The sequence below is a fragment of the Antechinus flavipes genome, chromosome 1, assembly GCF_016432865.1.
Source record: "Antechinus flavipes isolate AdamAnt ecotype Samford, QLD, Australia chromosome 1, AdamAnt_v2, whole genome shotgun sequence".
Lineage (NCBI taxonomy): Eukaryota > Metazoa > Chordata > Mammalia > Dasyuromorphia > Dasyuridae > Antechinus > Antechinus flavipes.
The window spans coordinates 496753464-496778946 of record NC_067398.1 but is presented as its reverse complement, the minus strand read 5'-3'; the positions used below and the strand labels follow the sequence as shown (position 1 = coordinate 496778946).

At 33.8% G+C, this 25483-nt stretch overlaps 1 protein-coding gene across 1 annotated transcript in view; it reads left to right on the top strand.

Moving 5' to 3' along the window:
* The window catches only part of MIB1 (MIB E3 ubiquitin protein ligase 1), a 158448-nt gene that overhangs the window by 115369 nt on the left and 17596 nt on the right, over positions 1-25483 (top strand). The window contains exons 15-17 of the mRNA XM_051970353.1: positions 15068-15229; positions 19248-19429; positions 21879-22071. Coding sequence (XP_051826313.1) covers positions 15068-15229; positions 19248-19429; positions 21879-22071 — 537 coding nt within the window. The remainder of the gene's footprint in view (positions 1-15067; positions 15230-19247; positions 19430-21878; positions 22072-25483) is intronic.

The following is a 25483-nucleotide window of genomic DNA, read 5'->3' as shown; positions in this document are numbered from 1 at the left end:
TTTTATAAGTATTCATCCATTTCACTTAGATTATCAGATTTATTGGTATACAGTTGGGCAAAATAGCTCCTAATTATTGCTCTAATTTCTTCTTTATTAGTAGAAAGTTCCCCTTTTTCATATTAAAAATTTGATTTTCATCTTTCCTTTTTCCAATTGTTAGCTAAAGGTTTATCTATTTTGTTGGGTTTTACATAAAACCAACTTTTTATTATAACTTTTTTATTGACAGAACATATGCCTGAGTAATTTTTTACAACATTATCCCTTGCACTCACTTCTGTTCCGACTTTTTCCTTTCCTCTCTCTACTTCCTCCCCTAGATGGCAAGCAGTTTTTTACATGTTAAATATGTTATAGTATATCCTAGATATAATATATATGTGCAGAACCATATAGTTCTCTTGTTGCACAAAAAGAATTGAATTTAGAAGGTAAAAATAACCTGAGAAGAAAAACAAAAATGCAAGTAGTCCACATTCATTTTCCAGTGTTCCTTCTCTGGGTGTAGCTGATTCTGTCCATCATTGATCAATTGCAACTGAATTAGATCTTCTCTTTGTCGAAGAAATCCACTTCCATCAAAATACATCCTCATACAGTATCATTGTTGAAATGTATAATGATCTCCTGGTTTTGCTCATTTCACTCAGCATCAATTCATGTAAGTCTTTCCAAGTCTCTCTGTATTCATCCTGCTGGTCATTTCTTACAGAATAATAATATTCCATAACATTCACATACCATAATTTACCCAGCCATTCTCCAATTGATGGGTATCCATTCATTTTCCAGTTTATAGGCACCACAAAAAGGGCTGCCACAAACATTTTGGCATATACAGGTCCCTTTCCTTTCTTTAGTATCTGTTTGGGATATACTGCTGGATCAATTTGATAACTTTTTGGGCATAATTTCAGATTGCTCTCCAGAATGGTTGGATTCGTTCACAACTCCACCAACAATGCATCAGTGTCCCAGTTCTCCCACATCCCCTCCAACATTCATCATTATTTTTTCCTGTTATCTTAGCCAATCTGACAAGTGTGTAGTGGTATCTCAGAGTTGTCTTAATTTGCATTTCTCTGATCAATAGTGATTTGTAACACCCTTTCATATGGCTATAAATAGTTTTAATTTCTTCGTCTGAGAATTGCCTGTTCATATCCTTTGACCATTTATCAATTGGAGAATGGCTTGATTTCTTATAAATTAAAGTCAATTCTCTCTATATTTTGGAGGCCTTTATTAGAACCTTTGACTGTAAAAATGTTTTCCCAGTTTATTGCTTCCCTTCTAATCTTGTTTGCATTAGTTTTGTTTCTACAAAGGCTTTTTAATTTGATATAATCAAAATTTTCTATTTTGTAATCAATAATGATCTCTAGTTCTTCTTTGGTCACAAATTCCTTCCTCCTCCACAAGTCTGAGAGGTAAACTATCCTATGTTCCTCTAATTTATTTATAATCTCATTCTTTATGCCTAAATCACGGACCCATTTTGATCTGATCTTGGTGTACAATGTTAAGTGTGGGTCCATGCCTAATTTCTGCCGTACTAATTTCCAGTTTTACCAGCAGTTTTTGTCAAATAATGAATTCTTATCCCAAAAGTTGGGATCTTTGGGTTTGTTAAACATTAGATTACTATATTTGTTTACTATTTTGTCCTGTGAACCTAACCTATTCCACTGATCAAATAATCTATTTCTTAGCCAATACCAAATGGTTTTGGTGACCGTAAAACCAACTTTTAATTTTGTTTATTAGTTCAATAGTTTTCTTTTTTTTTTTTAATTTTTTTTTAATTTTTTATTTAATAATTACTTTATATTGACACTCGTTTCTGTTCCGATTTTTTTTTCCCCTCCCTCCCTCCCTCCACCCCCTCCCCTAGATGGCAAGCAGTCCTTTATATGTTGGATATGTTGCAGTATATCCTAGATACAATATATGTTTGCAGAACCGAACACTTCTCTTGTTGCTTAGGGAGAATTGGATTCAGAAGGTATAAATAACCCGGGAAGAAAAACAAAAATGCAGATAGTTTACATTCGTTTCCCAGTGTTCTTTCTTTGGGTGTAGCTGCTTTTGTCCATCATTTATCAATTGAAACTCAGGTCTCTTTGTCAAAGAAATCCACTTCCATCAAATAGTTTTCTTTCAGTTTTATTAATCTCCCCTTTTATTTTCAGAATTTCAAATTTGGTAATTAATTGGGGGGTCAATTTGTTCTTTTTCTAGCTTTTTTATTTGCATGCCCAATTTATAAATCTTCTCTTTATGTTTTGTGCAAGTAAGTGTCTAGAAATATAAAACTTCCCCTAAGAACTACTTTGGCTACATCCCATAAATTTTGATATGTTGTCTCATTATTGTCATTGTCTTGGATGAAATTATCAATTGTGTCTATTTGTTCTTTCACCCTCTCATTCTTTGGGATGATGTTGGAATCCTAGTCTTACCTCAACTTGAAACAAGGTGATAACTCAAGGGAGATGTTAGAATCCTAGTGTTAATTCATTGTAATTGATACAATGCATGTGTTCACACCTTTGCTCATTGGAATTCACAAGTATGGGAGATTCACAAAGTAAACTTGAATTCTCACCTGCCTTGAAGCTCTTAGGGCCAGAGAGCACTCTGGGAAGAAACCCATAATTCCTCTCTCTTGTATCCCACAATTCCTTTCTCTCATATATAAGAAACAGACAGAGGCTCTCGGACAGAATTCAACTGAATTACACGGGGAGTGGAGCTGAAGACTGAGAAGGGAGCATCATTTCAGTTGAGGAGAAGCACTCTCTCGGAGGCACAACCAGATTCATCTTCATCTCACACCACTGTGGTGGCTGGGCTTCTGCACTTCCCCCACTGAGACTAAGCTGGTCTGAAAGACTTGCCAGAAAGCTAGCCGAGCCCAAGTGAAGGAGACAAGAGATTCGTCCATCTTTGTGCTGGCTAAAGGCTGCAGAAAGCAGAGGCAGAGGCTGAAGGACAAACCTTTGGATTTGGAGACATTCTGAGGGAGCTCTTGGAACCAAGCAGAGAGATAGGCCTCTAAACTAACTGGGCTATATTGGAGACAATAAAAGATCTGAACTTCTGTCACTTGGGGTAATTATTGATCTGAATTGCAGCTAAGGCTACCTCCAGAAAACCTCCCCGAGAAACCTACCTTCTCCCAGAGAGAACCATTATTTATTATTTTAAAGAAGAACAAGAACTCCAACAGAATGACATTATTTAGTTTCTAATTAATATTTGTTCCCTGGCCCTTTTCTATTTACTTCATTAACTTCTTTTTATTTGTTTTATAGTTTGATTTACCTAGTTCTGATAGAGCAAGGATGAAATCCTTTTTTTTTTTTTAACTGGTTCAGTTTCCATTTCCTTTGATGAAATTCTTTAATAATATAGGTTTGCTGTCTATTTCTTCTTGTATCTCCCTTAACTTTTCCTCTAGGAACTTGGAAGCTATACCACATTGGTTTATATATGTTTAATATTGGCATTACTTTATTATTTATGGTATCCGTTAGCAAGATATAGTTTCTTTCCTTATCTCTTTTAAGTAGATCTATTTTTTGCTTTATTTGAGATCAGGATCACTACCCCTGCTTTTTTTGCTTCAGCTGAAGCATAATAGGTTCTGCTCCAGCCTTTTACCTTTATTCTGTACATATCACTCTGGTTTAAATATGTTTCTTGTAAACAATATATTGTAAGATTCTGGCTTAATCCAGTCTGCTGTCTCCGTTTTATGGGAGAGTTCATCCCATTCACCTTCTTGGGTAAAATGACTAACACTGTATTTTCTACCATTTTATTTTCCCCAAGTTATATTTTTCTCTTTCCCCCTTTCCCTCCTTATCAGTGTTTTGCTACTGACCACCACCTCCCTCATTCTGCCCTCTCTTTTTATAGCCCCTTCCTCAAAAGGGGTAATATGAGTTTAAACAAACTATAAAGGAGCTGGAAGCCAAATTAAGTAGGACTTTAAAAGCCATACTGATTATTTTACATTTTTTGAGGGTTGGGAGACACTGGTTATTTTTTGAGTGAAGTTATGATATGGTCAAACCTGCTTTAAGAAATGTCAGTTGAACAGCACTGTGAAGAAAAAATCGGAGAGGGGAGCAACTGGAAGTAGAAAGAACAAATATAAAACTATTGCAGTAAGCCAGTTGAAAAGTAATAAGATCCTTAACTGGTGAAGAGGCTCTGTAACTTCTTAATCACTAAGAATTATATGAGAGAAGATGCTGAGATAGACTTAAGTTTTTTTTTTTTTTTTTTTTTTACAATTGATTGGGTGGGAAGAAGGAAGTGAGAAAGTGGGAAAAGATCTGGATTACTCAAATATTGCCAGGTTAAGTGAGTAGAAGGACAAAAATGCCCTCAGCAGAAATAGTTAGTTAGGAGGAGGGATAGATTTTTGGGAAATAAAAATTCTGTTTTGAACAACTAGCTTCTCTCCCTCTTTCTTTTAACACATAATTATAACTTAGCAATCAGGTCATCAGTTTGACCATCTCTGAAAATGACTATGTCTGTCTATACATCTAGTTGATCTTTTTTCCAAGGAAGTAGGGGGTGTGCTTCATTATTCCTGAAGTCATTGCATTGATCAGTCCTGAATTCTTTCAAAGTCATTTTCCTTCTTGTTATTGTGGTCACCTTGTAAATTGTTCTCTTCTTAATTCACTTAATATTAGTTCATATAAATCTTTCTGAATTTATCTCTCATGTTCATCATTTCTTACATGTCATTTTGCCTCATGTTCATATTTTTATTGTTTAGCCATTTTTTCATTTGTGTACAACTCTGTGTCTCCATTTTGAATTTTCTTGGCAGACATACTCTTATGGTTTGCCATTTCCTTCTCTAGCTCATTTTACAAATGAGGAGACTGAGGCAAACAGGGTTAAATGACTTGATCAGGATTATGCAGCTAACAAGTGTCTGAGGCCAGATTTGAACTCAGAAAGATGAGTTTTTCATATACCATATTTTATTTAGTCATTCTTCAAGTGAGGGGAGTACTCACTTTGTTTCTAGTTACAGTGGGCAGTGTTTACAGACTTGTTGTACATGTGGACTTTAGGAGGCCTATGTTTTCACAGCTTTTCTTGACAACTGTCATTTTTCCTCTTTTGGTCATTTGCTAATTTTTTGTGTGTGAAATGCATGTAGATTTGAGTTTGAATCCTTCATTAGCTGCTTAATAGCTGGGCAAGTCAAATTAAACATTCAGTTTTATAGTTTGTAAAATGGCTATAATAATAGCAGCTACCTCGTGGAATTGTCAAGTAGCATTTAAATGTTTTTTTTTTTTTTTTTCCCCTGAGGCATTTGGGGTTAAGTGACTTGCCCAGGGTTACACAGCTAGGAAGTGTTAAAAGTGTCTGAAGCAGATTTGAACTCAAGTCCACCTGATTTCAGGCCTGGTGTTCTATCCACTGCGCCACCTAGCTGCCCCATGAATATTCTTTTATATGATTTTGATAACTTGTATTTTTTATTTAAAAAGCACTTGATCAGATCATCTTTTTTCAGTAGCAGTAAAATAAATGACTTTTCTAAATGTTATTTTTCCCTCTTTCAGTTATCTTGAAATTTTAATTGTTAATTTAATCTCTTTCAAATTAATCTCCCTAATGCCTTCAAAAAATTATATTACGTTCTAGTATAGATCCTTTGTATCTAGCCAGGTCTTCCTATCTTTGTTTTCTTTACTATCAATTTTACTTTCTCATATGGCACTTTGAAAACTGATTTTAGAACCTAAATGGTGCTTCATCAATAGAGAATATGTTTTGGTATCATTATCTGTAAAGTCTGGGCTAGCTCCCTGGAGCTCAGGATCAGCCAGAGTCAGAATAAATAAAAGTCCTTGGTCTTTAGGGGGAGAAGCAGGTAAACTGCCAGGAGTTTAGCCAAAGATCTCTTCTCATTCTTGAGTCCAGAATCTCCACCTTTCTCCTCCTTCTCTAATCTTTGCCTACGATTATCTTAACATCAAATATTGAGCCAGCGCCAATGGTGAGAAGAGCCATTTTTCCAAACATATGCTAATAAAGTCATTGTCTCATAGCTAGCCTTAAGTCCTCTGTTGTCTTGATTCAAGCATACCTTTTTGGAATTTCAGCCCTTTACAATTATCTTACTATAACTTTTCCATCATCTTTCCAGTTTAACTTTTAAATGGTCATGGATCAATTAATCATTGAGAGTATTGTTGTTGTTTTTTTTTTCCATTTTATGTTTTAGGCATTGTGCTAGGTCCTTAGGATAAAGAGACAAAAAAATGAAACAGTACTAACATTTCATTTAGTGTGCATAGAGGAAACAACACACAAACACAAACACATACGTGCAAAATTAAAATACAAGGTAATTTTGTGTCAGAGGGACTAGCTGATAGGGGATTAGCAAAAGATCTAAAATGGGTCTTTATCTGAATTTTCTTGTTTTTCTCTTCATGATGTCTTATTTTAAGGCCTTACTGTGTTGTGGAGGGAACCCTGGGTTATTGAAAGCTTTAGCAGTGAATGTCAAATTCTGTCAGGTGCTGGCAACAAATGAATATCTGCATGGATCATTCTAGCTAAGTTCAGAGAAGGTCATCTTCAGTAAATTGACCATTAGGTGATAAGTTTGTTGGCCATGGCAATCCATGAATCAAAGAGAAAAACTAAAATGGCTTTGTTTTGTATAGTCTGTTTCTGCTCTGCAGTGATGGTTTCCTACTAGTGGAAAAGGAGACAGAGAGCAATTAATCATGAAATAGTCGAAAATAAACATTAACGTAGATCTTGCTGTTGCAGATATAAGATCTTTATTCTGTGATCATTGAGTGAACACACTATTAGTGAAGTTAAATCTTATCAATGTCTTTATTCTCACCATGTTTGGTATCAGAAGACAAAAAACTGCACCTAAATTGAAGGATAGTTCATATTTTCCCAGAAGAAGCTAATTTTAAAAATTGATGGAATCAATTTGATTATGTGCCCTGAGCCACAAGAAGAAATATTGGTTGGTTATTTTATTTGTCAGTGCTTATAGTTAGCATTTTTTAAAATGCCACCATGAAGATAATGGTACTTAAGGTGCCAACATTTTTTTTTTTAGAAGCTGAAAAGATGATGAACTTTTATAAAGAATTCAAGATCTTCAAAATTAAATCATCTTAATTGAATTATCAGTGATGTTAGTGTAAAGGAAAAGAATAGAAGAATATGATGAATACACAATAAAGAGGCCACAAAACCCCTACGAATCACTTTAATCAGCAAACACTAGATATCCTGGCAATTAGGGAAATATGGTAACCAATGGCAATTCCAAGCAAGAATAGAAATTAGTTTTAAATTGGAAGATGACAGATTATGATGAGGATTTGACTATACTTTACAAATCTTTGGTTTTAATTCATATACTTTTTAAAAAATAACAGCTTTTTATTTTCAAAATATATGTAAAGATAGTTTTCAACAGTCACACTTACAAAACTTTGTGTTCTAAAATTTTTCTCCCTCACTTACCCTCACCCCTTCCCCCTAGGCAGCAAGCAATCCATTGTAAGTTAAACATTATACATACACTTTTGCAAATATTACAATGCTAAAATATTTATGTTTCAGTAATTTGATCATTCTAATAATGAAATGATTAAATGATTATATCCTAAAATATTCACTTCAAGTATTTTATGTTGCTTATTTTTAATAAGTTTTTCTTTCCTGTTTCCCTAAAAAATTTACCACACCCTATGTAAATGTCTGCTATATGCTTTAGTAACAGGGATATGAAAATAAAAATGACATTGTAGTCCTTGTCCTTAAGGAGTTTCTATCAGGTGAGTTATAAATCTATAAATATAACAGGAAAAAAAGATACAATAAAGACAAAGAGATGTAGCCTAAGTTTTCCAGGAAATCCCTAAAGTACAAATTAGGAAACAAAGAAGATCCAGACCCCATTCTTGTGAGGAATATCTTAGGGAGAGAATACTTTCAGCCTTGAGGATGAGGGAAAGCTACAATGAAGAAGGCCACTTGTGCAGAGTTTGATGGAAAATAAGGATTCTGAGCAGAGATCAGAATAGAATATGTAAGATTCATGGTTGATTTTTGCTGTGTATGCATAGACATTGAGAATGGGTAGGGATAAGGAGCAGGGTGAGAGAGAATAGTCCATTTTAGTTAGAACATAGGGAGCGTGAAAGAAAATAATGTGACATAAGACTAGAAAGGTAGACAAGTAATAAATGTTAGGTAAATTTGGCAGTGCTTAAATATCTAGACAATAGGAGACAATACAATGATAGGACAATCTGGGACAATAATGGTATTCAACAGATTGGGGAGGTTGGGAGAAGTGGGTGAGTTTAGGGGGAAATGATTGTTTTCATTTTAAACATGTTGAATTTAAGGTACTGGTTCAGATGATAAGAGAAGGGGAAGAAACCAAACATTAAGTACCAGTTAAGAATTTGGGAACTAGTGCTTGGTGGGAGATTAGGGATTGAATACATTAATTTGGAAGTTTTCATATCAATAATGATATTTGACATATGTTTCATTATGATTGCAAAGTACTTTATATCTGTTATCTCATTTGATCCTAAAAAGGAAGAGATAGGGATGGTGATACCCTTTAGAACTTGTTTAATAAGTTTTAATTTTTGTTTATTTTTTAACAATAGCTCTTTATTTTCAAAATATATGCAAAGATAAGTTTCAACAAAACTTTTTATTCCAAATTTTTTTCCCTCCTTTCCTTCTTCCCGTCCCCGTAGACAGCAAATAATCCAATATGGGTTAAATATGTGCAATTCTTCTAAACATTTAATAAGTTTTAGAGACAGAGTTTGAACCCATGTTTTTATTAGTGTAAGTTCTACTTTCTATTAAACCACCTTTGGCCTTTCCCTAGAAGAAATGATTAAACCCATAGAATGGGGGAAAGAGAAGAGAAGATAACCTATGTTGAAACATTGGCTGAGGGAAATCATAAAGGACAAGAGATGAGTGATGAGTCAGAATTGAAAAAGGAGCTGTCACTGAAGCTAAGGTATCCGAAGGCGAGAACTACAAAAAGTTCAAGGTACTTGAAGACTAAGAAAAGGTCATTGAATGTAGCAATTAAAAGGTAGACTGACAACTTTTGAGAGAAATTTCAATTTAATAGTGTGGGGTAGGAGGTGGGGAGGAGAAGATCAATTGCAAAAGATTGACCAATGAAGAGAAAGTATATGAAAGTATAGGGAGCAAGTGTAATCTGTTCAAAGCATTGAAATAGAAACGAAATGGAGAACAGTAGGTTGAAGGAATGCCAGGTTCAAATGAAAGGGGTTTTGGCATCATAAAATATAATTTTATTTTCATAACTATATTCTTTCCCTCCCATTCTCATCCAATATTAAGAAAGCAAGAAAAACAAGACAACTTGCATAGTCAAATCCCCACACTGATCATGTTTATTCCTTTCTTTTTCTGTGTGTGTGTGTATGTATTGTGTGTACTTAATCCTTATTCTAAAGAAACTCACAATATGGCTCAAATTTTCCTCTAAAATAGAAAGTGAGATGAATTAAAAAAGCTTTCATTCATCATTTACTTTGTGTAAAGCACTAGGAATACATATAGAAAGACTGTTCCTGCTCTTGGGGAGCTTATTTTCTAATGAGAAAGGTTGTGATTATAGACTATAGGAGCTTTTCATGTGCAAATAGTGGAAATTTAACATCCAGGTATGTTGTATTATCTGTAAGGTCATTGATAAGAGTCTGGACAGGATAATGCAAATGAGTAGGGTGAAATTCAAATGAGGATGATTGTGAGTTGCTGGTTAGGGGAGGAAAAAGATCTATCTGGTTGAAAATGGCAAGGGATGAACTTTAATTGTTTTCAAGGGGAGGCCACATATTGGAACTGTGGATGAAGAATGAAGAAAAGAGTCTAAGGTACCAGACATCAGAGAAAAATAATTGCCAGACATTTATGTCATTTTAAGGTCAGCAAAGGTTAGGGATGAAATAGTTAACAATGTGAGAAAAAGTAGTAGTAGATTTTTACTTCAGAGAGTCACTCTCTTTGATTACACTGGAAAGGAACAGGAATTTGTTTACTCTAGCACAGGGAAAAGTCCCAAATATTGAGAAACACAGACCAAATTAGACCCTCCATTATCACAATTAGATTATTAGTATGAAAATGTCACTACTTGTCTTTTTTTACAATTGATGCAATTGTCTCACTAGATTTTAATGTTGGAGAGAGAGGCAGAAACTTTCCCAACCTCTCCCTCAGCCTCGTCCAAATTCCTTTAAATACTGACTCTAAACAAATTTTGGATCATCAGAACACCCAAAAAGATGGACTAGAACATTTTCCAGCCAAAGGCAACTTAGCAGCTCTGTAGAAAAGATCTGTAGAACCAGAGCAGGACCCCAGTGTGTCATCTCAGCACAGGTTCAGTCCCAGCCACAGCTCCAGCCTTGACCTCTGCATCAATGAAGGTAGTACCTTTGAATCAGCAGCAGTAATGGAGGCTTCTGAACCTCTGAGCCTGGGGATACCAGGGAAGACTCCAAAGGTCAATGGAGAGGGTCTGTGACAATGGGGTGGAAGTCTGGTGTATTATTGTAGCCCAATCCTGGTCAACGAGCTCCAGCCAGCAAAATAGATCTTATAATACTGTGAGGGAGGGACATTCTTAACAGCTCCAGGGCAGAAAACAGCTCTGGTCAGTTTCCTAGAAGGATTTCTGAAAACAGCTGCACATAACCTCTGAAGCTTGGGATGGTGTGCCCTCCACCCTGGAAATAGAGCTCTACTTTAACAGAAAGTTTAAAAGTAGAACAATAGGCTAGGAAAATGAACCGAAAATAAAGTTTCTGTTCATTGAAAAGTTATTATGGTGACAAGGAGGATTAAAACACACTCAGAAAATGATTACAAAGTCAAAGGTTCTATATCTAAAGGCTCCAAGAAAAATAAGAATTGGACTCAGGTCCTGGAAGAGCTCAAAAGGGACTTTGAAAATCAAAGAAAGACAGAGAGGTGGGGAAGGAGAGAAAAAATTAGGAAAACAACTGAGAGGGGTGTAAAAGGAAGTACAAAAAACTAATGAGGAGAAGAATGCTTTAAAAAGCAAAATTAGCCAATTGGGAATGGTCATTTGGGAAAGGAGGTACAAAAGCTCACTTTGAGGAAAATAATTCCTTAAAAAATAGAATTGAACAAATGGAATTTAATGACTCTATAAGAAATCAAGATATAATAAAATAACACTTCCCCCCCCAAAAAAAAAAAAAAGAAAAAAGAAAAAACTATGAAATATCTCATTGGGAAAACAACTGACCTGGAAAATATGATCCAGGAGAGATAATTTTTTTTTTATTTTTAATTTTTAAATTTAATTTTATTTAATAATAACTTTGTATTGACAGAATCCATGCCAGGATAATTTTTACACAGCATTATCCCTTGAAATCACTTATGTTTCATTTTTTCCCCTCCCTCCTTCCCCCCCCGCCCCCCAAGATGGCAAGCAGTCCTATATATGTTAATTATGTTGCAGTATATCCTAGATACAATACACATTTGCAGAACCGAACAGTTCTCCTGCTGCACAGGGAGAATTGGATTCAGAAGGTAAAAATAACTCAGGAAGAAAATCAAAAATCAAATAGTTCACATTCATTTCCCAGTATTCCTTCATTGGGTGTAGCTGTTTCTGTCCATCATTTATCCAATGAAACTCAGTTAAGTCTCTTTGTCAGAGAAATCCACTTCCATCAGAATACACAGGAGAGATAATTTAAAAATTATTAGTCTACCTGAATGTTATGATCAAAAAAAAAAAAAAAAAAAAAAAGAGTGCCTGGACATCATCTTTCAAGAAATTGTCAAGGAAAACTGTCCTGGTATTCTAGAACCAGAGGGTAAAATAGAAATGAAAGAATCCACTGATCATTTCCTGAAAGAGATCCCAAAATAAAAACTCAGGAATATTATAGCCAAATTCTAGAATTCCCAGGTCAAGGAGAAAAAGTATTGCAAGCATCTAGAAAGAAACAATTCAAGGATAGTGGAGCCACAGTAGAATAACACAAAATCTAGCAGCTTCTACATTAAAGGACAAAAGGACTTGGAATATGATGTTCCAGAGAATAATGGAGGTAGGACTACAACGAAGAATAACCTATCCCACAAAACTGAGTATAATCCTTCAGCAAAAAAGTTGGTCATTCATTGAAATAAAGAATTTTCAAGTGTTCATGATGAAGAGACCAGAGCTGAATGAAAAATTTGATTTTCAATTATAGGATTCTGGAGAAGCATAATGAAATAATTAGGAAAGTGATATCATGAATGATTTAATAAGGTTTATTTATTTACATTCCGACATGGGAAAATGATATTTGAAACTTGTTAGAATGTTGTCATTATTGTTATTCGAAAAGACTATATGTAGAGGGCACAGATGCAAGTTCTATATGAAAGGATAATCTTTTTTTTTTTTAATGACAAAATTAAGGGGTGAGAGAGGAATGTGCTGGGAAAAAGGAAAAGGGAGAAGAGGAATGGTGTAAATTATCTGCCATTTTAAAAAAAAAGGCAAGAAAATTATTTTTTACAGTAAGAGGGAAGGGGAAAGAGAGAATGAATAAACTTTACTCTCATCAGAATTGGCTCAAATAGGAAATAATAAACATATTCAATAGTGGTATAGAAATCTATCTTACCCTGCAGGAAGATAGGAGGGGAATGAGTTATAGGAAGGGGGAAATGGTGATTTTTTTAAAAGGGCATTGGAAAGGATGAAAGAGAATAAAAGGGGGAAATACAGTTAGCAGTATTAAGTATAAAAAAAATTTTGAAGCAAGTTTCTCTGGAATATAATTATTCTCTGGAAAATAATGAGCAGGGATGCTCTCAGGAAAAAGCAAAACAAAAACAAAAAACAGAACCTTAAAATGTCCCCCATTGATCAAAGTGAAATATTATATACAAATTAATAGCAGTGTTCTGGGATGACCAACTGTAAACTGTAAATAAATGACTTTGTTATTCTCAGTAGTACAATCATTCACATCTTCTGGAGTACTTATGATGAAAAATTATACTTGTATCCAGAGAAGGAACTTATTGGGTCTGAATATAGAGCAAAACATTCTCTATTTTTCTATCTCTTCTTTATTTTTAAACTAATTTTTTTTAATTTTCATTAGGGTAGGAGATCTGTGGTTTTTTTCACAACTTGACTTTTATGGAAATGTTTTGCATAATTTCACATGTGGTTTCTTAATTGTGGATTGGGAAAAGGGAGAGAAACTAGAACTCAAAAATCTTAGAAACAAAGTAAAAAAAAATTGTTTTGAAGGTAACCAGGGGAAAAATATTAAGTTAAAAAAAAAGGGAAAAAGTTAGATTTTAATGTTGTTGCTACTTCTAATCTAATATCCTTTTTCCCTTTCTCAGTCAAGTTCTGGAAGAAACCTACTGCTTTCATTTCCACTTTTTCTAAACACTTTGCAATTTTCTTCTTTATGCAACTGAAACTTCTTTTTCCAGTTATTTATTTAGGTCTTCCTTTATTTCTGTAAATGTTTTCTTATAGTTGTATGCCAGTGTAGTTTAATGGATAAAGAAGCAGACTTAAAGCCAGGATATCTGAGTTTAAGTCCTAGGTCTAACAGATTATGAGCATGTGAACCCTGAACAAGTCACTTAATCTACTTGTTGTGTCATAGTTCATTCTCTTAAAACTAAAGGTTGAAGAGGGAATTAATTAATTCATTCCCTATTCACTTCTTCTCCCACAAAAAAGAAAAATCATATATCTAGCTCTTGTTTATATAATATATAATCTTATCACATAAGTCCTGTGTATAAGTATTTTAATTCCTAAATACTTTATGCTTTTTATGGTTACTTTAAATAGAGTTTAGCTGTCTTCCCTTTTTTTTTTATTAACAATATATACATAAAATGAAGCTAAATTTTGTAGATTTAGTTTGTATTCTGCTATTTTGCTGAATCTAATAATCATCTTCATTAGTTTTCTTTATTGATTTTCTTAGTTTTTTTATGCAACCCAATATATATATTGCACATAGGGATAATTTTGGTCTATATTGTCTCTGCTTATTTCCTTCCTCCCCATTTAGTTTTATTTTAACTGTCATTTCTATTATTATTTCAAATAATTGAAAAAAAGTAAATGTGGTACCAAAATAAGCACCCATAATAGTTTCCATTTGGAACCCATTTAATGAACTGCAACAGAAGATTGAAAGGACCAATCCTAACTACAGGAAGATGCCTTTGGTAATTCCTCTGTACATATGAAATCTCTTGTCTCTTATTCTGTGTTTTTTTTTGAAACTAAACATTAGAAAAAAATGGATTTCACTAAACCATATGGATTAAAATCCTAAATATAAGCCTAAAATCCTCTAAGTGATACATATAAGAGCTACCTGTCTGTCGAGATGTGTAAAATTGAAATACATATTCAATTTGCCGTCTTGATGCTTTGTAGTATCATGCTATAAATTCATTTGTTTTAGATTTTAGAATTTGTATTCAATGCCAAGAATTAATGGAGCAGTAAAACATGGCTATTATGTCTTGCTGCATATATTTTAACCTGTTTGAAAGGAAATTGACTAGAGAAAAAAGGATCAATAGGAAGCATTTATAACAAATGACACTAATAATTATTTGCTTTCCTAGTGGAAATGGTTGACATACATTAATTACCCTTCTTCAAGATGAAAATAATAAAACCTGTAAATTATATTATGAATGTGCCCTTGGAGTCAATGGATTAAGTGAATGTGGTTAACATATTTGAATCATCAAATGTTATCACTCTTTATGTGAAAATCCAGAAATATAAAAAGTAATAGTTTTAATAATAAATAGAAAATATTTACTTTAATGTTGAGGCTTTTTGTCTATCACTTAATGAAACTTTTTAGCCTTCAATTCTGTATCAACTTTAGTAATTTGCCTTGCCCAAATAAGATTTTTTTCTTCCTTTTAGCTCTTGGTTCGTGCAGGTGCTAAACTGGATATACAAGATAAAGATGGGGATACTCCCTTGCATGAAGCTCTGAGACATCATACTTTATCACAGCTCCGTCAGCTCCAAGATATGCAGGATGTAGGGAAAGTAGATACAGCCTGGGAACCATCTAAAAACACAGTAAGTATATTATTTACTTAAATTTCTCTTATCATTTTTATAAAGTTCTGAAGGTACATTTATTACTAAATCATTTTAGTTAATTCCTCAAAATAAAATACTAATACTGTTCTACCCTTTGCCAACTGGCTTTGTAAAAAAACAAAGAAAAAATCACCACACACATACACACAACAAAAACATAATAAGTTAGTAATTATAGGGTTAATTCATGATCATGAATTTTGATGTTATTATGGTAACTGATTGGCAGCTTTATCCTGGAAAGAGTATTGACTTTAAAGTTAGAGGACTTGAGTTAAGAGCTTAGTCATACTTCATTAATTTTACACTTTTATGGCATTGAGCAAGCCACTTAACTTCCCTGGGTTCAGTTTTCTTGTCTGTAAAATGAGGAAGTTGGACAATATGGCCCGAGGGAACCCTGGGAATCCTTATAGCTCTAATTTATGATATTCTTGTTTGTTGAACCTTCAAAATATTAATCAGACTTCTATTTCCTCTTGAATTCCTGAAGCTAATTGATTGTTTTTTTTTAAGGCATCTTTGAAACCATTAAGGTTTCTTTGTGGTTTTGTCTTTTGGGGGGAGGGGAGAAAGGGGGAGAAGCTTGATTTGATCACATCACTTAAATTTCTTTTGCATTGTATGTATAGGCAGATTTTGATTTGCAGCTTTTGTTGTGACATTATGTCCTTAAAGTTTCTGTTGGCCCAAAGCCTTTGACCAAAAATTAAAAAAATATTTGCCCCTTTGTTATTGCTGATTTCAAGGCTATTTTATCTGCTTCTGTTGTTTACTAGCATTCTACAAATGTGCTCTATACATTTAAAGCTGATTCATCTTAAGCAATTCTCTTTTTCTACCTGTATGTATACTTTCAGCTCTCCAAAACTGTGTGATATTAGACCAAAAGACACTTGGTTTCTAGAACAAAGATGTTTGAAGACTATATTATGTAAGGATTGGTTAAAGGAACCGAGATATATTTAACCTCAAAGATATAAGATTTGCAGGATCAGGGTGATATCTGATACTATTTAGTAATGTAGTGGAAAACTTGCTGGAAAGAGTTAGATGGTCTGGGTTCTAATCCTGTCTCTACCTCCTAAAATCTTTGCAACCTCAGGTAAATCTCGTCACTTCTCTGATTTCTGTTTCTTGGTCTACAAAATGAGGCTAGTTTCCTCCCATGTATGAATTTGTGATGAGAATGATTATATAATTATTTAATATTATCGATTTGTTATATGAAAAAAGAATGACATTCTTTCTAACCTACAAAATAGAAATCAAAAGCAATTGGTAGAGCTGTAAAAAGGCAGGCATGTTGGCTTAATTGAAGAAAAAAATGTGCCTTAATATTTAAAACTATCAGAAAGCAAAATGGAGTCTTTGGAAGGTTCCCCTTCACTAGAGGTCTTTCAGAAAAGGTTAGAAGACAATGTATAGGATATTTTATAGGAAGGATTGATATTTAGGCATGAATTGGATAACTTGATATCCTTCCAAATCTAAGATTCAATCATTTTATGTTTTGATAAACATTTCAATGCTAGAGTTTCATACTTGACAATGTTCCTAGACATCATTTACTGTCCTTTGTTGCTGTTTAATATTCATTTCTTTTCATTATATCTGCTAAAATTGTAGTTTTGTTACCTCAGTGTGGGATGGAAGAAATCTTTTGTCTTACAGATTGTTATAACCTAAGTTCTGGCTATGTATATATATGTTGTCTAAGAAGTGGCTTAGCTGAATAGAAAGAGGCCATTCACTAAATCAGCTCCTGGAGATTGTTTTTACAAAGTTACATAGGAGTTGCAGTCTTGTCTGACAGTTGGCCTTTAAGAATAAAAGAGGAAATTTAGAAGTTTTAAAATTACATGTATTGGTTATAGTCATCACAGTTTTAAACAGTAGGACCCTGTTATGTGTTTATTCTTTTTCATATATCATTCTTGTTTGAAAAAAAAATCCAAAATAAAAGAGGAAACCTGATTAATATTTTGAAGGCCTGACAAAACCATAAATTTAGATGGCACTCCCACCAATAAATAATGGGGTCTTCCAAATACTAATGAAGTATTCACTGGAAAATTGATGAAATTGTTTAAGAAACAAAAAAAGGCATGAGATATCAGTGATATGTTGTTTTTGGTCCATCTGCACACATAACTTGGGAGATCTTGAATTTGCTTTAGAATTTAATGTCATGTTAGTAGCAAACTACCATCTTCCCAAACTTCACAGGTTTTTTGGTTCTGTTTTTATGCTTTCAATTGTTGAGCATTCATAGTTTCATTTTAGTTGAAGAGTTGATTATCAGGTTATAGCTCCCATGCAACCAAAAGAGGACTACTTAGATATTTAGCAAAAGTAAGCCAGCAAAAAGTGAAACTTTTTATATAGTGAATCTGTTCTTTCTGCTAATACAGATTTTCTGCAACTCTTGATATACTCCAGAGTACCAAAGCAGTGTTACCTTTGGCTTTAAATATTACAAAATTTTAGCAATATCATTTAATTGATGAACTGAGAGCCAGAGTGTTCTGCTAGGAATTGGATTGAGGAGATAGATTAATGGTTCCTGTATGTAACTCATCCACAGCCCTAGATTTTATTTCTTGATTGGACTCTGTAGTTCTTCTTTTTAGATTGGATAGCCTGAATTATCCTGTATCTAGATTTATTTGTCTCTTCCACCACTCCTTTGTTAAAGCTACAATCTTTCTATCCCATATTTGCAGAGAATTTCATTGATAGTAAATACTACTTTATTATATGGAAAATGTAAAACAGATAATCTTTTCTTTAGATTTCTTTAGTTTATTTTCTAAGCAGTATTAGGAAGTCTTAGAGAGTCTTAGGGTTTTTTTTTTTTTCCTTTTTAAATCTTTGTGTTTTATTTAAGTATTTGATCCTTGAAAAGTTTACAATTGGTCCATATTTTTATCCATACAGCTTAACAAAATCTTTCTTTTAAGTCTTCTGCTGGAAAATTTCTGTTTACACTTTAATGAAATGAGATCAGAATGCTAATTTTACAAGAATGTTATCATATTTTATTTCAACATAAAAAAGGAACATAACCTAATTCAACATTAAAAAAAGTGATCTTTTTTCTTTAAACAATGGAACTTTCATCTCTCCATATTATTAAATGAAAATGATGATTGAAAACATTGATTTTTCAGGTAAGATATATATGTACTTCATTCTTGCTAGGAAGTATGTGAAGTTTTCCAGTAATTGTTGGCAAACTTTTAGTAGTTGCTTTTTCCCCTTCAGCAGTGTTGAAATGAAAGTAATTTATTTAAAATAGTGAGAAGGAAACAATTCAGGTGTCAAGCATGGGTAGTATTAGATGATTTTGTCAAAGATGTTAACTGAAAGAATACTGTTATACTTAAAAATTTTGTGATTTTCTACTTAAAAGGTTAGATTTTCATGTGTAAATAATAAGCATATAACAATGTAAAACTTACACATAAGAAAGATTTAAAATTTGCCAGCTATATTTCTGACAAGTAGTATCAGATTAATTTTTTTGCTTTCTACCTCCCCAACCCCACTGAATTTAACTTGTTCCTACCTCTGTTTATTTGAATCTTATTATTTGTCTATAATATGTCATCTTTAGAAAACATTTTCTGATTGTATCTTTGTTCCCTGTCATCTTAGAACTTATATGTTTTGTTTATAATACATTAATTTGCCCATAGCAAGTAAATCACATATTTCTTAAAAACAAGGGCAACAAGCCTTTATTGAAAATACTAACCAATTTATGATAAATGCATAGAATTTTTTCTACTTTTTTTGTCTTAATGCAAATTATACTGGGAATATAGCTACAAAGCATGTTTTCTCTTTGACTTAGAAAAATAAATTTAAATATATAGAAATTAAACATGAAGGACGAGAAAGCATTTATAACTGTTTTAAAGTTGCCATTTTTTGTATTAAGATGTAAAACTATATTTTCACAGGGATGATTATTGTTATTTTCTTTCAGTTAATAATGGGACTTGGTACACAAGGGGCAGAGAAGAAGAGTGCAGCATCTATTGCCTGTTTCTTAGCAGCCAATGGAGCTGATCTTAGCATTCGAAATAAGAAGGGTCAGTCTCCACTTGATCTGTGTCCTGATCCTAGCCTCTGTAAAGCACTGGCCAAGTGTCACAAAGAAAAAGTCAGGTATGGTTTAAGTTTTGATCCATTGAATCTGATGTATTTTATAAGAATGTGGTTTCTAGCATTATTATGCAAGAACTATAAAAAACTTTATTTTTTACTACCAGATTCCAAAATATAAGTCTTTGGAGCTTTTCTCAAGTGAAATGGGAGTCAAAACAAATGCTATAAAATATTTGCTTGAGGTGTCATCTGGGACAAACTTGTTTACTGAAATCTTAAAAATTAGTGCATCTGGTAGCCTGCTAATTTATTTGTCCTTAAAAGATTCATTGCTATTGGTGTCAGCATGTGTGCACATCAGTAGGCATTATCTTCATCACTGAGCAGAATCCAAACTTACACGATTTATAGAATTTAAGTCTTTCTCTACCATTTGGATCTTAATAAATATTATGGTGGTGCTTATATCTCTGCCTTTCCTTTATCAGTTTATAATTCATGAGACGCCCTCCTTTATTAGTAAACATGTTAAAGTATTGCCCACATTTGTCAAACTTACCTGTTTCCTGATGACTGCATCATTTTGATTTTATCTTTAAAATGTTAGTTCTCAAAGTTATCCAGCTCTCAATAGATACTTTTATTTTCATAACTTCATTTCAGTACCTAATATTGCAGTGTAGTCCATTCTTGTTCACTGTGAATTTTTGTACTCTCTACTTATAATTCTTTTTCTTCCCCCATCCCACTCCCAGAGCCAATGTTAACAAGGTCTATCGGTTTTACCTTTGTAACATCTTTCATGTAGGTCCCCCTTGTTCCCTGATGTTGCCACTACCTTCACTCTGGCCCTTATTTCCTCATGTTTAGACTATTGCAATAGTTTACTGATTGGTCTTCCTGCCACAAATCTTTCTTTACTCCAGTCAGCTGTCAAAGTGATTTTTCTAAAGTACAGGTTTAGAGATGTTCCATACACTGGCCATCCTGCTCAATAAACTCCAGTGGCTTCCTGTCACCTTCAAGACCAAATATAAAATCTGTTTGCAGCTCAAAATCCTTCCTAGCCTAGCCTTCCTCTTTCCAGTCTTCTCACATCTTACACTTTGATCTTGGCCTCTTCGCCATTCCTTAAATAAGATACTTCATTTTCTGATTGGGCATTTTCACTGGTTGTCCTTTTATATCTAGAATATTTTCTCTCTTTCAGCTCTACTTCCTGGCTTCCTTGAATTCCTTTAAGTTTCAGTTAAAATCCTGTATTCTACAAGAAGCCTCTCCCAATATCTCTCTCCATCCTACCCCAATTTCTCTTAATTAATCTTTCCTCATGATTTCCTTCTTATTTTGTATATAGCATGTTTGTACATAGTTGTCTGCATGCTGCCTTCCAATTTAGATTGTGAACTTCTGGAGGGTAGGGATTGTCTTTTGCCTCTTTTTGTACCCCATGTGCCCAGTAAGTACATATGTACCCTGTAGGTATATATAATATTTGCTTAATAAATGACTTAATAAATTGACTCAATGACTTGAATAAATTATTGTAATTTAAATTCTTCTGATATTATAATATTGTATATATAATATAATTGTATATATATTATATAATAAATATAATAGTGTATCCTTCTCCCCCCAGTGTTACTATATGAATTGTATATTCCTGGATGGCAGGATTTTATTTCCTTTATACCTGTAATTCCCTGCTCTCTCCTTAAGTTCTGTAGCTTTCATCATTTAATAAATATTATTGACTAGCTTCATTCTATATAAAGAAATATATGAGTTAGATTTTTAGGTATCTGTGCTCCCTCTGCTGGTTCTATAAGAGATAAAATATTAAGATAGTTTAAAAAATAAATAAGTTTTACTGGCACCTTTGGTTTTTAATATTACTGCTATTTCATGCTATGATTCTTTCCCCATTCTTTGCCAATTATAGTGACCCTTTCTGGTCCCAAATGCAAGAAGCTGCTCTTATAGACTCCTGACTCTCTGCTGAGAAAAGTAGACTATATAAAATATATATATTTTTAGAATATATTTTATCATCTACTTTATTGGATAATTACAGTTTTTAAAAAAATACTTGAATTTGGCTTCCCCTTTAAGAAATTTTTTCATTTTATGTTGTGTTTAGTGAACAATATTTTTTGATAATCTTGATCTCTTTGATTAGTATAATAGTAACTATTTAACTCTTATTAAGCAGCCTTCTTCAGTGTGACCTGTTTTATTTTTTAAGATTTTTTTTCAATTTTTATCTTTAATTTTAAGAAAATTATTTAGTAGTAAAAAATGGAAAAACAAAAATGAGACTCTAAATAAATATTTCTTTTTCCCCGTTAGGTAACTAAAATTATGTGCCATCCTAAGATGTTCTTAATCTTAATATTTTATTTTAATAATTAGATTTACATTGGTTGAAATTTTATTAGAGGTTGTTAAAAGAATAATTAATTGTGATTATGAAGTAAGCCTGATTGAGGATGTTTTATCTTTTTAGTGGTCAAGTGGGTTCACGGAGTCCTTCTATGATCAGTAATGATTCAGAAACTTTAGAGGAATGTATGGTGTGTTCAGATATGAAGCGAGATACTCTTTTTGGCCCATGTGGACATATTGCTACATGTTCTCTGTGTTCTCCACGTGTCAAAAAATGCCTCATTTGTAAAGAACAAGTTCAGTCTAGGACAAAGGTAATTTCTATATATTTTTCTTGGTTTCTTTTATCATTTTTTAGCTTTTTAAGGAAGTTTTAATGATAAATGATACTGTTTATGCCTATTGTGTTGGTCAAATTATTTCTCAGTGTAACAAAGCTCAAGAATGGGAATGGAGTAAGAGTATATGTTCCATTACTGTTCTTTGTTTGCATATGTATAGGGTTTGTGCATATTTGAAAAAGGAAAAAATTTGTTTCTGTACAAAACCATGATTCTACTTTAGGTATGGCATTTTGAGTTGTCATAACTTTATTTTAAATTTAGAGGTCAGGGCAACAAGCATTGTGTTTAGTGTTGGATATACAAAGAAAGGTAAATAGACAGTCCTTATTCTCAAGGAATTCACAATCTAATGAGTGCTCCACTAGGGTTAAGGAGCATCTAGTTCATGTAAAAGATGGGATTCTAGGGAGGACTTGTAGAAAACCAAGAAATAGAAATGAAGAAGAAGAGAATCCAGACAAAAGGGAGGGTCAGTGAAAATATTTTGGTTTTGAGAAAAAGTTTCTTTTGTGAGGATCTTGGTAGTGATGTCTCTGCTTTTTAATATGCTCTCCAGATTTTGCCATCTTTTTCTAAGGAGCAAGTTTTTTTTAATTTCATGACTGCAGTCACCATCTGTGTGGTCAGTGAGCCCAAGAATATAAAATCTGATACTGCTTCCATTTTTCCTCCCCTTTATTTGTCAGGAAGTGATGGAACCAGATGTCAAGATTTTAGGGGTTTTTTTGTTGTTAAACTCTAAGCCAACCTTTGCAATCTCTTTTTTTCACCCTCATCAAGAGGCTTCTTAATTATTTTGAGAGACTTTTTAATTACTGTAAATAATCTTCTTCTTGAACCCTCTTCCATCTAGACCTCTGAGAGGTCAACTATATGGAGAGCTAAGTGCCACAGAATCTATACTTTTGAATTGTGATGCTGGAGAAGACTTGAGATTTCCTTGGACAATGAGGAGTTCAAATCAATCAGTATTTAAATTAATTCAGGCTGGAAGGTCAAATACTGAAACTGTAGCTTAAATACTTTTATATAACATGTAATGAGAAGATGGGACTTGTTAGGAGAGACCTGATGTGAGAAAATATTGAAGGCAAAAGAGGAAGTAGAAGAGGATGAGATGACTAGTTAGTGTCATGGAAGCATTGAATGTAAATTTGGACATACTTTGGGAAATAGATGATAGAAGGATCTGGCTTGCTTTAGTCTATGAAGTTGCAACGTATTGGACACAACCAAACAAATAAATAACAAACATATAATCAAATCCCCTGAAAGCTGGAGAGATCACCAGGAGAAATAGCACAGAGATGGAAGAGAAAAAAGATCTAGGAAGAGTTGAATAAATCCATGGTTATGACCTGAATGAAGATTAGGCAAAGGAGACTGAGAGGGAGTGGTCATACAGGTAGGAGGAGAAGCAGGAGAATGTCACAGAAATCTAGAGGTAAAAGGAGTATCAAGGAGAAAAGTATGTTCAAACAAATCTAGATGGAAGAGAGTGTCAAGAAGAAGACGATTTACAGTGATAAAGGCAATTAGAATCGGCAATTAAAAACATTGGTAACTTTGGAATGAACAGGTGAAGTTAGAAACTAGTCTGTGGATATGAGTTTAAAAGAGCATGAGAAGAAATGAAAGTGGAAATGAAGTGGAGGCATCAATGGAAAACTGCCATCTCAGGTTTTTAGCTGAGAAGGCTAGTGGAGATGTCCAGGCTAAGCATTTTTCTTTTTTAAAAAAATCTGCAATAGCCAAATAACTGAGTTGTAGGCAGTTTTCCCTTTTATAAGAAAGGGGTTAAGTTTTTTTAAAGTTTTTTATAAAGAAAAGTTTCTCTAAAAAATGCAATTCTTCATGTACTGCGTACATGGCTATTCTGTGCAATGTGTATTGTATTGCTGGTGTTACAAACAAAACAAGCAAACTGCCTTCATGGTGCTTATATTTGAATGTTAGTCGTATTGAAAAGGGGACCGCAAAACTCTAAAAATCCTTAAAGGAGAAAATTTCTTTTAACTCTGCCTCAGTAAGGGACCCTGCCCCAAGGAGCAAACAGTTTCATCCTTGTTATCTGGGTAGAGTCAGCTCAGTCCTGAAACTCATTGAATTCAATTCAAATTCCAGCTCAAGTTGAAACCCAGCGATGAGTCAACTTGGAACTCCACTTACTAGCCCTCTTCAGCTTGTAGCCAAAGCTCCCATTATAAAAGAGCCAAACTAAAGCTCTCTCTTTGCAGAGGATCCAAACATGCCATGTTATGCCATGTTTAGAATGCCAAGGGTCTCTGTCCACTGGAATACTCTTTCCAGTGCCATCCTCTCTTTATCCTCACCTATTCCCTAACCAGACTTTATGCCTCTCTGTCAGGATTTCTAACCTTACTTCCAATTCCCATAATAAACCTCTTTTATCAATCTAAGTTTTCGGGTCTGTAAATTCTTTTACAGAGAACCTCTGCACCGCCAGAAGGGAGTTCCCCAAACTCCCTACCTTTGTGCTGAATCCCAAGGGGTTGCAGGGGAGCCAAACCTCTCCATCTGGTTCCCTGAACTCCGAAATTACCACTAGACCTTATCATTTAACTCCCTGACCACCAGAAACCCTAATTTCATTTTGGTTCTCTAAATCTAGACCTCATCAGTATTATATACACAAAATAAATATAAAATAAATATGAAGCAATATCAGGGGTAGGGAGAACATAAATGATTGGACAAAAAATAATTCGACAAATAAGGGAAGATCTCTTGTAGTGATAGAAATTGAGTCAAGCTTTGATAGAAGCTTAAGACTTCAACAAGGTAGAGGCAAGAAGGGGGGAAATTACAGGACAATAGGTACTAAGGCACAGAGGGAAGGTGGAAATGTTTGTTTATGGAGTAGCAAAAAGGCCATTTGAACTTGGAACATTGAAGGGAGCATAGTGTGCAGTCACGGTGAAAAGATAAGTTGGAGCCAAATTATGGAGGACTTTAAATGCCAAATACAATCATTTATATTTTTTCCTGGAGGCCATAGGAAACCACAGAAATGGTTAAGCATTTCTTAATGCAGAGAAATGATGAAGTCACATTTGTGCTTTATTTAGGAATATACATGTGATAGTTATGGATTGAATAAGGGAAAGTATGGAGGAAGGGAGAACAATTGGGAGCATTATAATAATCCCAGAGAGAATTGTTGAGCGTTGAACTAGGGTGGTGACTATGTGTAGTGTTCTAGTTGGTTTTCTGGAGGTCTCTAGACCCGCCTTCGTTTCAGTTCAGTAATCACCATGAAAATAGCCAGGTGTTAAAGTCCAAATTCTTTATTGCCTCCTTGCCTGGAGTTGGGCAGCTTTCTGGAGAGCCTTTCAGATCCATCTTGGTCTCAGTGGGGGAT